The following is a 12235-nucleotide window of genomic DNA, read 5'->3' as shown; positions in this document are numbered from 1 at the left end:
ATGGTGGCATGCGTTAGTTATGAATAGAAATGTTACAAAAAAAAAGCTAATTATGATGTAAGCAGTAAGGTTTTTTTGTTGAGTATTTACAGATAGTAGTTAAATCGAACCTTAACACCTTTGTTTCATGAATTAGGAATCTTGTTCATATTCCATGAATGGAATAACTTTAAGAAATCTTAATGAATTATGGACTTATAATAATGTTAAACCAGTTCTTCACTGAAAAGCATTAACAAAATGAAGTGCTAAAGTTTGGGCTGGTGAAATAAGCTATGTCTGCTATGCACATAATGCAAAAGTTTAGTTTGGTCCTGACTTATCTACCACAATGTAACAAGCTTGAAAAGCAGTTAGACATGAGAAACAATTTCAGCTTGTTTTACTTTATTGGTACCACACAGTTTAGACCGACATGCCAACACTCAGCTGCTTCATTTTAAAATGGTCTTACTGAATATTTATGATTCTTGGCAGTTGAATGGTCTTGACACAAGTTAAATTAAAATCCTCTGCTTCCAGCTACAAGTGTAATAAAAAGTTTTCAGTTCATTTTCTGTAACTGTTTAATTTTAAGTGGGAACAACAAATTAAAAGAACTTTATTAAAATTCACAAAGTCAAACAATTACAAATTCAATTACACAGCAGTTAAAAATCTGCAGAAAAAAAATAATGCACAGGTTCAGACAGATAGCACTGTAATTCTATGAAGCTGAATCATGGTAAAAGGTCCTATTATTTACATCAGTTATTCAGCGACAACCCACAAAAGACTCGTTATATAATTCCAGCTTTTTAAGTGAACTCCGACGGGAAGTGGGCTTCTGTTTGAAAATGGGGGACCGCAGGAAACGGGTGTCTGTAAATTTATCACCTCGCCTAAGTTTCCTAAAAAAAAAAAAAAAAAAAAAAAAGGTGTTACAAAAGATCACACCAAAAGCTTTATTTGACGTTTCACAGAACTTACGAGTTGATCGAGGGCTCCTTGTAGTTGACGGTACTCGTACAGCGGCGCTTACGACTGGAGCTTTGAGGGGTGTTTTGAGCAGACATGGGCTTCTGATAGGCTGCAGGGGAGAGATTGGTCACATCACTCAAACCCAAGCCCAGAAAGGAGCGAACAACCAGCCCACCTGCAGAAACACAAGTGCATGTGTGTGACAAATTCATTTTCCTTCTACCACTTCTAGAAAACGTGACCCCAAGAAATGTGATGTTGGTGAGTGAATATTTATAGATAGATGCACAAACGTGTGATGAGAAACAGTAGACTAGAGTGCCCAGAACAACAGATGTAACAGAATCTGAAGTAAAAAAAAAAATAAAATTTTTACCTTTTCTTCTGCCTCTATTGACCAAGGGCATTTCATTTTCCTGGCCGCGTGAGCTGCAAGAGTGCTTTGAAAAGTCAAATATTGGGCAGTCAATCATCATAAGCTCCGCCTCTCCACCAGGAGACTCCAAAGGAACAACAGAAGACGGCACTAAGGGAAAATATTTCTAGGATTAAAACTGTGTTTTTGTTGATTTTAGAAAGAAATATAAGACTTTAGAAGAGTTAAAAAAAAAGTTTTTAAGAAATACTTCAGCTGTTAAAACGGCATTTATAAGATATAAGATCAATGTAAGACCACATTAAGAGAACTTAGGGAATATATGAATGTACAATACAATAATATGGTCTCTAAATGTATTAGCAATTTTTTATAGTTTGAAAATGCAATTTCCTACAAATCTCCATTACTTTTGAATTAACTTAGCAAAACAAGGACTTCAATAAATATCTCTGCTCTCAACCACTAGAATATAGAAATAACGTTTATTGTACTGCATTGCATTTTATATGTACTTTTACTGTATCACTGCAAAAAATGTTCATCAGTATTTTGTCTTGTTTTCCAATGCTATTATCTACAGACTTTTAAGATACTTTTGAGAACCAAAACGACATAAGATAAAAAGTCCTATTTTCACTTAAAAAAAAAAAAAAAAAAAAAAAAAAAAAAGTGTGATTTTGATTAAAACGGTTTTAAATATGAAGTTAATTCAAATTAAACGTTTTCATACCCTGTTGAATTAAGCATAAACTTATAATTTAATTTCTCAGAAAACAAGATTTCATATCTTCAGTTTGCATAGAGGTTTGCATTAGAAAATGCTTAGGAGGATATTTTTTTTGCAGTGCATGCAACATTTATTATTAACATTTAAATGCATGACAATTTATGAATTTCTTTTGAGGCCTTTTGTAGAAGGGAAAATCAACAAGAAAACCTTTTTGAAAGCTGCAGTAATTCTGAAAACGATGCTTAACTGAATAGTTTTTACATTTTTTCTTAAACTATTTTCATGTATTTAAATTACCTTGGCAGATCTCCTGGCTTGGTTCTGATTGGCTGGGATTCTCAGGAAGAACACAAACTGGTGAACATGGAAGCAGAAGGCCTGGGTTGAGATCACCGTGGAGATGCAGGTCAATTTCTTCCATTTCAGGCCCACTTTTTTCTGTAGAACATTAAATTAAAACGTTTAAATCAGGCAACAGAAAACGTAACGGTTTCATACACAAAACACGAACGCTTACCTATGTGCTCTACTTCAATATGGCCCTGCTTTTGTCTAATATTTTCTTTTGCCACTTGAGCAGACCGCCTTTTAGAGCGAGCCCGTCTGGGCGGTGGACTCCGAGCTCTTCTGGATCTCCTCTTCGGTACATAAGGAGAATCATCTGCGTCCTGTTCATCTTCTGAGAGGCTGGTGTTGGTCTCCATGGCAACGGGACTGGGCAGGACCTCGTCTTTTTTAACCGGAGCGTCAGGCGATGGTTTCTCCACAGCTTTGGCTCCCGCTCTGAAAGGCGTTAGATGGATGGCCTCTTCACAGTCGAAGTCAAAGGTGTCATTGCCACCCAACGAGGAGTTAAGGCGATCGGCAGGCGGAGGCGCCGCTGCTCTCGCACGACTCTGAGATCGGTCCCGGCTCTTAGAGCGAGCACGGGGTTTGGGGTTGTCCCACGGTTTCTTTAGCGGCGCTCGGTCTGGTTTGCGTCCCCTCTCTGGTTTGGGGCGGGGAGCGGCTTGGGTGGGTTTCTTCTTGGGCTGTCTGGTGGGCCGCTGGGGGGGCTCAGGAGTCGAGTGCTGGACGGCTGGGAGTTCAGAAACCTCTAGGCTGAACTCATAGTTCGGCCCTGTTTTATGTCCAGCTTGTTCCTTGTTAAGCTCTTCCCGCTCATGACAGACCTCCTCCAATGGTGCGTTTGTCTCTACCTCTTGTCTGCTATCAATAGCGTCTCCACTTTTCACATCTAGCGAGTCACATTTCTCGACCCTGCCAGAGTCAAAGCGTGAGCTTTGTCTCCTCACAACCTCGGAGCGTCTCTTTCGTCTTGTTCCTACTGTGGGGGGCAAAGAAACCTGTCGGTCGCTGCGACAACCTGGAACAGCCTCTGCAAACAGAAACCAGGAAAGATTAAATACAGAATGCTTATTGTATTCAGATATTAAAGTGATATGGACACGGATCCGTACCTGCATTAAAAGGTGGTTCTGCTGAGTGATGATCAGGGATATCTGTCCCAACCACGTGTACTGTTCTGCACAGCAATGTCAGCAACAATATAATCAATAAGTTAAATGAATCATCAAAATACTTTGTCAAAGCTTTAGTCAAAATGGGCTCTCAAGGTTTAAAATCTGTTATTCAGCAAGGATTCATTTCATTAAAGTTACAGTACAGAATTGTGCAATATTACAAAACTATTTCAAGTAAATTATGGGTTCCACAAAAATATTAAACGGCAAAACTATTTTCAAAATTGACAATATAAGAAGTATATCTTGAACAGCATATTAAAATGATTCCTGATGGATCGTGAGTCACTGAAGACTGGAGTAATGGCTTTTAAAAATTCCAGCTTCTACGTCACAGGAATGAATTATATTTTAAAAAATATATTAAACACAGAAGCATTATGTGAAACTATAATAATATGTCAAAATATTGCTGTATTTAATTAGCAAATAAAGCCTTGGTGAGCATAACAGATATCTTTGTGCCTACTGTATTATGTTTATTAAAAGCTTTAGAACTACAGATTTGCTTTTGCTTACTTAGGACTGATGGGCTGAGGTAGAGTTGGTGAACTCGTCTCAATGGGAGAAACCTACAAACACAAGCAGGAAAATGAATCTGACAGAGCTTGGATGAAGTCTAATCACAGAGACACAACATCCTGGACTGCATTTCAACCCATGGAAACCTGAGCACCACAGTACTACTCAGTAGTACTCCGTATCTGTGTGACAACTTCTCACCTGGGCACTTTCAGCAGGTCTTCGATCTTTAAGCGTCCTCTTCAGCATCAGCAGGTGAAAGATGAGTGCTTGCCTTTCTTTCTTGAGCTGCAGGATGACCCCTTGCGCCTGCCGTACCTTCTCCCTCTCTGTCTGCAGGGCTACTGCAAGAGCTTTGTTATTCACCTGGACGCTCTTCAGGACAAATGGCTTCACTGTAGCTGTGGAGGGCACAACATATTGGAACATTTTTTTGTGATTTGCAGACCTTCAATTTTCTTCCCAAGCCTGTGTGACCTTCTGTGCAACACAAATAAGAGACGCACGCGAATGGGGACTGAGCCCTTAACGTTTCAATTTGACTATCCCTATAACTGAGAGGTCTGTTTCCGTAGACCTGGTACTAACGTTATCGTTTAAAACAAACTAGAAGTTATAAACACAAACAAACACATAGACCAATACAGTGGGCACTGGATGCAACACAAAGCCAAAGTCTGATGTAATCGCACCTGTGTTTTTGTTCTTCAGTTTTGACAGGCCGCGGCTGGCAGCTAAAGCGTTGGCGAGACGCTTGTTTCTCTTTTCTTTCATTTTGTCCTTGATGTCGTCCAGACTCTGCTGGAAGGACTTTTTCTGCACCACCCGCTCCCGAACCATGGCTGGGCTGCTCGCGAACTAGTCCAGTGTTAAAATCAGCCGTTCACGGGTGAACGTTAATCTCCATATCACGCCAAGCTTAACCAAAACACGGCGTACGCTTTACCCACTTATTTGCCACAATAATAAGATGAATAAACAGCTGCTTTACGCCGAAGAGCGCGTAAGTTGTTTATTTCGCGTGAGTTGGTTCTCCGGCGTATCTCCCCTCGAGGATGTTGATGTTCGAAATCGTGCGCTGCGAGCTCTGATTGGAGGAACAGACGTAGAGTTGCGTCACTTCCGTGAATAGCTTCGACGTCATCCCGCAAGTTTCGTTTGCAGGCGGCGTTCTTTTAAAATATAATATTTAATTAACACACACAAAAAATCTTAATTCGCTTAATCTGAAGAGCTTTGGGGAATTGACTATTCGTTTCTTAATTATATATCGAAAAAAGGCTACTATAACTACAGACAAAAATGGACAAACTTAATAGACCGAAACCATACTGTTTGAAGCTTAAAATAAAATTGAATAAACAAGCAAACAAACAATCGAATGAATGAGTGAATGAACAAACATCACACAAGCACACAAAAGAGGCTAAAGATTTATATGTTTTATAAAAGTTAACCCCTGGATATGTTTTATTTCTTTCGATGCTATATGATTATAACAAGGGTACATAAACTATTTTCTGTTTATGTAAATGTTCTGCATAAAACTTTTAACAAAAGTTAAGCCTACTTCTTAAAAATAATTAAATAGCTAGGCTATATAAGAAAAATAAGTTATTAGTATATATTTTATTATTAAAACAGGCTACATAATTCTAGAAGTGAAACAGAAAATTTGATTTTTTTTATTATACTCATTTATTTAGCTCTTTATTTATTGAATCACGATTAAACAAGTTAGGTTTCATAATATTCGGTGTACCTTTCTCTTGGTTTTGTTTAAGACAATGAAAGAAGGGTCTCATGATTATTAGTTCCCTATTTCATTGTTTACAAGCATTTGACTTGCCAGGAAATACCTTTACTGCTATGGAAAGAGTGAACTGGTCTCATGATGCTCACGGGTGAGATCAAGTTGTATGATTGAAATTCTTCATAAAATCGTAATATCATGTGATTCAAGGGAAAATGAATTATTCTTTATTCTTGTATTTGCCAAAACAAATTCAACAACAACAACAACACACACACACACACATATGATTTTGCAGAAATGGAATGATTGTGATTTTACAAGAACGTGACCTGCTGTTAAACTTCCCTGTTAAACAATGCATAATTTACCAGCATGAGAAGTACCACTCACCTTTATTGACTCCACACCATTTAGATGTTTAGACTGTATAACAATACATTCAAAACAATTACTCTTTACTTGCTGTACTGTAACCTGAACCCTTCCTCTAAAAAGTCTAAAAAGATAAGTTATTGAAGTGAAGCTATAAAAATCTGCTTCTGCTATTTTAAATCGTCATCAGATATGAATGCAGTAACGCAAGATCACATTTGTGCAAACCTTTGTAAGATTGCTAGAAACTGTATTTTTCACATACAGAATCTCAGGATAAATAAAAAGGATCATATTTTTATTTGCTCACATCTAAACAGAATGTGCTTCAACAACACACCTCATGGCAGCGTGATGCCTTTTAGTACATTAAGAACATTTAAAAATTGTGTTTATGCAAACCTGACCTTATTTTTTTTTTCCTAGCAGCAAAACATTTCCTCAAGGTGGAAATTTTTTCTACCAAAATTACAAGCACGAAACAAAGCTGCATTCCAGAAGTGACAGTTTAATTTGTGAGGATGTTTCTATGTCAGTGCAACAGGTCAGTACAATCAAACAAACAAACAAACAAAAAACATTGGAATCAGGCATGTGTTGTAAAACTTGAAAAAATGTAACCACTTTGACAGTAATAATAGGCAACTATCCATAAACATAAAGCGAAAAATGCAATACACTGTCTCCCAAGGAAGCCGTACCCTGAACTCATGAAGCAAGATAAGGAATCAACAAAAGCTTCTGAAAAGCAACCTTATGAGCTTTAAAGTCGTTTTCAGGAATGTTGTCTAAATGTCAAGGGCTATTTGATTATGATAAGGATGATAAAGTGTGAAATTTTTCATGATAAATGAAACCAGAGTTGTGTCACATACATAAGTGCGATTTTGCATATTTCAGTGGTCCTTATCAGCAGTATTTAAAAAGGTGGATGGAAGTGGGCACTGCCACAGACACAGCACCTCAACTTAGATCCAAACAGCTTGGACAATGAAAAACTTTGCTGTTCTCTGCCTGATTCTCTTCATCGTTCAGGTGAGTGATCATCAGATACAACCTCAGAAACATTATTTATACATACCTAAGTACTATTTATACCAATATACATATACCATTGTTCAAAGGTTTGGGGTGAGTAATGTTGACGTTGATTTAGCAAAATGATGCATTAAATGAATCAAAAGTGACCAAGAAATATTTTATAATCTTTATTTATTTTTTTATGTACTTCAAATAAATGCATTTGAATAATAATAAAAATTAAGAGTTAATAGCTCACAAATGAATCACAGTTTCTATGAAAAATATTAAGCAGGTAATAAGTCTTTAACAATAATAATAATAATAATAATAATAATAACAATAATAAATGCTTCTTTAGCAGCAGATCAGCCTATTAAGAGGATTTCTGAAGGATCATGTGATCCTGAACACTGGAGCTATGACTTGTAACTGAGTAAAACTATTATTTTAAATTAATGTCAAATCTCAAATTACATCACAAGTTAGCCTGATTTATTTAGTTTTTCTTTTAATTTTTAGTTTATTTGAGTTTTTCTTAATGATTCTTTTATTCATTCTTTTTTTTTAATTCTGATTCAAGAAAACCACTTAAAGAAACTACTTTCATTTTACGTGAAAAGCATTCATTTACACTCTCATTTACATTTATTAATTTTCCAGGTGCTTGTGACCAAATTGACTTACAAATGCACAATTTATTGCTGTAGTCAACACTATTCATAGAGCAAACTACTGCTCAGTCTCCGTGAAAAGTAAAGGTTGTGCTTAAACAAAGAAAATATTTGCCCTTGTTTTTCACTTATGAGTGAAAAAATTCAGACACTAAATGATAAAGCTTAAAGAGGAGACGAAAGGGAACTGACAGAAAAAGCCTAAAGGTCCAGGATAGGAGCTTTAAATACATGAGACAGGAGTCGTATACTTGACATTTAATTCTCCCTGCAGCTAATGTGTGGGTGTTTAATCATGTTCTGGTACTGTCTGTCTAAAGACAAACCTGTACACCCACAGTCTAACTACCATAAAAGATTGACTGAGATTATTAAGCAATATTTATTATGAACTAATAATTTGACAAATGTATACACATACATACATATATATATATATATATATATTAACATTAGTTTATGCACTGCGAACTGACATGAACAAAGAGCTTTTTTATTATTAACCAACACCGGCAGAAATATGTATTAGTTTAGGTTAGCTAATAATTAGTGTTGTGTTACCTGAGTCACTCAGGAAATTTCCTGCAAGCGTAAGGGGACGTCTTCATCCGAAATGTCCGAGTCACGAACTGCTTATAAACATCAAAGTATTAAAAATATATTATAATGTTCTTCTAAGTCTAACAAGTCTAAGCGATTCAGGGCGATTCAGTCATACCACTTTCATATTTCCAACAACATGGAAAAGAAATCTATCAATAAAATGCACAGTTTTATCAATACAAATGTCTCAATCTGCTCTTTCTAACAGAGCGCATCTGAACAGACCACCAACGCAACGTCACCCAGTTTCATCCAAAATGTGACTGTCCCAAACATCACTACCAGTCCTTCTCTAAACTTTCAATCCCAGAGCTCCTGGATCCCTTCCCCAGGTGCCACCGTAACCCAGCCTCTGTCTCCCAGACCTGCTGACCCCACCGGCACCGTGGCAACATCGCCGCCGACCCCCAGCCAAAGCCCAGGCTCCTCCGGTGTTTCAGCTCAGTATGTCCACTTTGGATTTCTGCTGTTTTCGCTGATGTCTCTTATCGTAGTGGAACTTTAAAGCAGTCGCACAGACTGCCGAATAATGCTTTACCTGCATTAACTATTAATCATTCCTCAGTTATTTTTGTACTTAGTAGTCAGGCGATGTTTATCTGTGGCACTTTAATATTTTACTACATAGATGATGCATGGCTAATCAGGTCAGTCCATAACACAGCTATACAAACTGTTTTTTTTTTTTTTTTTGCATTTTGTCAAATGCTAAATTTGTAACAAAATAAGCTAATATATAAGATATAAACATATGTATTTGTACAATTGGGTGAACTAGGGACATTTTGATAATAACGCTAAATCGCAAAATCACGCGTAGGATTTTGCTTTTAATGCACCATATGTGATATGTCAAAGCAATCTCTAATAGTGCAACAGCATGCGCAGTGCAGTTTCGTGATTTCGTGTCTCATCCAGTATAACTTTTCTTGCTTAACAACCCAAATGCAAATATCTCAACTTTGCAAATGAACTTTTTAACTGATAAGGCAGGTGTGCAGGAACCAGACCTCTGGGGACATTTCCCGGAAGCAGAAGAGGACATTTTCATTTTAAATTTAATGGTCACAATATCTTTGTCACGAACACCAGTGAAACTGCATTCAAATACTATAAAATATGTCATGAAGAAATACATGTATTGAAACTCAGCAACGTCAGATAGATGAAGTTTACTTTCATCTGCTTTCCAACGACACACTGATTCTTCTTCATATGAGAAACTTTCTTTACACAACTCTAATGTTCTTCTAGGTCTAATACGGAGTGATAATAAAGTTTGAGCATTCCAGTCATGCCATCGCCATCGAATGTGTCCTAGTTTCATACAGTACCACTTACGAAAAGAAAAATCTTGATCTAGCATTATCAATAACACATATATTGTTTGAACGTGGTAAAACCTGATTTTTGTTTTGTTGTAGTATATCGCAACACCATTTAAACAAGACACATCTAGATTTATTGAGTAAAGTAAGAGTTTTTTCCCCCCATTAATCTTTATGTATTCTTAAAATAATAATCATACAATGGAAAAATAAAAAATAAACTATATTCAATGAAAAGACTGTACGTTTATTTATTTATTGTTTGAAGATAAAAGGATGTTTTTATATTTTCACTTGAAAATAAGGCATGTTTTTAAAGAAATGTTAAGAAAGACTATAAATTAGTCTACTGATTTTGAGTGCAGTGAGTGAGAAGCCAGCTGATTGGCTGTTCAACATAATGTTAACTGTTTGTGTTTATGCCTGAAAGGAGCAGCCTATAAAAGCTTGTTAATCGCAAAAAGTTCTGACCACCAACACACAAGCACCCGGACCAGGACCTCTGTTGTCTAGACATCATGTTCAAGATTTTAGTTTTTGCATTGCCCATGGCAGCTCAGTTGTTATTAACATCTGCTCAGGTAGCTTCTTTTTTTCTATTCGGAGTCAATTAAAAAATACACTTGTATTAAAGAAAAAGAGCCACAAAAACGATAAGTGCGACTAAATCAAATGTATTAAAAAAAAAGTAAGTACATTTTTTTAAACAAAAAAACCCTGAAATGTCCGCACATGGATATAACTGTAAAAACTTTATTAAAACTCATACAACAATTTGACTATTAGCTCTTTGTCGTTTCATCTTAATTGATGGCATCTTTGTTCTTGTTGTGTCTTTTCAGGTGTTTTACTGATAATAATTCAAACACAAAATTAGACAGCATTACATTAGTGTTTTTTTTGAAGCGTTGTCAAGCATCAAAGTGAGCCACTCACTTTGAGCCTGATGTCATATGGAAAGTGCTTGATTTGAATGATATGTGATATTCAAAATAACACACGGTGGGGTTGGGGAAGGGGTCTCTGCGCTTAAATGTATTGTAACTGAACTCTCTTGTAATGTGGTTCTATAAGCAAATAGATTTATCATTGCAAACATCCCATTATTTCACCTTTCAGGCCACCTCACCAACAGCAGCAACCACTAATAACACCAACAGGAGCTTGAACAACTACACCAGCAACGGCAACACTGACCACAAACCAATCTCAGCGCTTCATTCAGTCCACTGTTACTGCCTGTGTTTGTGCACTGGTGGTGGCAACGGGCAACTGGTGGTCTTTTCTTCCACTCCTTTTTAATTGTACTTTCACATAAGCAATAGAATACCAGAATAAATCAGAATAGAATAATGTAAATCATAATGTTATTCATTTTATAAGGACATAAAATTGCTAATTTCAGTAAATAAATAAACATGACTGTTTGTAAAATATTGTCACTTACACACATTCTTACTGTTATACTCTAAATGGTGCTGTTTCATTCTGAAATGTTTCAGTTTTATGAAAAAGCATTTGTTAAGGAATGTAATTAATAACATTTGTGTCTTGTTTTTGGGGTTTTGTTTTTGGGGCTTTGGGAAATGTTGTGCAAAGACTAAAAAAGCAATAGTATAGTGTGTTATAAAGAATTTAAGGAACTTTTTAATAAAACCAAGAATTGTAAATTTTCTTTAACATTTATTTATTGACAAAAGTACAAAGTACAAAGAATTTCATTTCTTTTCCACATATACCAGTTTTTTTCCTAATTTTCATGCTTGGTTAATTAAATTCACATATTTGAAGTTATCCTAACAGAAGCATATTTCATAAATGAAATTTATTCTGAAGCACAGCCTAAAATTTATATATATATTAACTTAACTTGTGACTGACACCCTCCAACAGCAGATGAAAGTCAACAGTAGCCACAGCAAGAAAACTTGATCAATGCAAATTTGTGATTTGTGATTTTTTTGTGGGCCACGAAAGACAATGGTTCAAATAAACTAACCTTTGCTGAGGAGCATGTTGTGAAGAGAGAGGAAAACTGGTCCAAAGATCACTTTAGGGATGAAAGAAAATGAGAAACATTATGTCTGTCATCAAACTGAGGAATGACTGAATGTGTAAAGAAGAGGGTGGAGGAGGAAATGTCGTTTGGGGGATTTCTTTGCAGCAAGAGTTGCGCTTCAACAAAAAATGACTGTATTCAGTAAATACAAAAATATGTATCAGAAAATCAAAGTGCGGTTTCTTCTCTGTTGTTCATTACCCAATTAGTCAGCAATTTTCAGGCAGGAACTTGTCCCCGGTCATACAACAAAACAGCTAAAGCAGTTTCTTGAGGCTAAAAACAATGAAAAAACGAAATGGACGGGCC

General features: G+C 36.3%; 1 protein-coding gene across 2 annotated transcripts; it reads right to left on the bottom strand.

Moving 5' to 3' along the window:
* Positions 1–25: 25 nt before the first annotated feature.
* On the bottom strand, positions 26–5204 carry sgo1 (shugoshin 1). Of its 2 annotated transcripts, none has more exons than XM_043218316.1 (9): positions 4807–5204; positions 4316–4515; positions 4112–4164; positions 3530–3594; positions 2587–3447; positions 2367–2507; positions 1337–1486; positions 970–1069; positions 26–890 (listed from the first exon to the last, which is right to left on the bottom strand). In XM_043218316.1, the coding sequence occupies exons 1-9, from the start codon at positions 4952–4954 to the stop codon at positions 755–757; spliced, it is 1854 nt and encodes a 617-aa protein (XP_043074251.1). In that variant the 5' UTR covers positions 4955–5204; the 3' UTR covers positions 26–754. The 2 variants fall into 2 exon arrangements, with proteins under 2 accessions (XP_043074251.1, XP_043074250.1); XM_043218315.1 differs by having other exon boundaries at positions 970–1135; positions 4807–5203.
* Positions 5205–12235: the final 7031 nt, after the last annotated feature.

This window comes from Puntigrus tetrazona, chromosome 19, assembly GCF_018831695.1.
Source record: "Puntigrus tetrazona isolate hp1 chromosome 19, ASM1883169v1, whole genome shotgun sequence".
In the NCBI taxonomy this organism is placed as follows: domain Eukaryota; kingdom Metazoa; phylum Chordata; class Actinopteri; order Cypriniformes; family Cyprinidae; genus Puntigrus; species Puntigrus tetrazona.
The sequence above is the reverse complement of the archived record's forward strand: the minus strand, read 5'-3'. Positions and strand labels throughout refer to the sequence as shown.

Bases quoted from the DNA above. Each gene is read 5' to 3' on its own strand.
- sgo1 (XM_043218315.1), bottom strand. From the start codon at position 4,954: ATGGTTCGGGAGCGGGTGGTGCAGAAAAAGTCCTTCCAGCAGAGTCTG. The intron at 3,595-4,111 runs GTAAGCAAAAGC...ATTGCTGTGCAG, and splicing joins CCTCAGCCCATCAGTCCTAA to AACAGTACACGTGGTTGGGA. The intron at 2,508-2,586 runs GTAAGCGTTCGT...AATGTTCTACAG, and splicing joins TATTGAAGTAGAGCACATAG to AAAAAAGTGGGCCTGAAATG.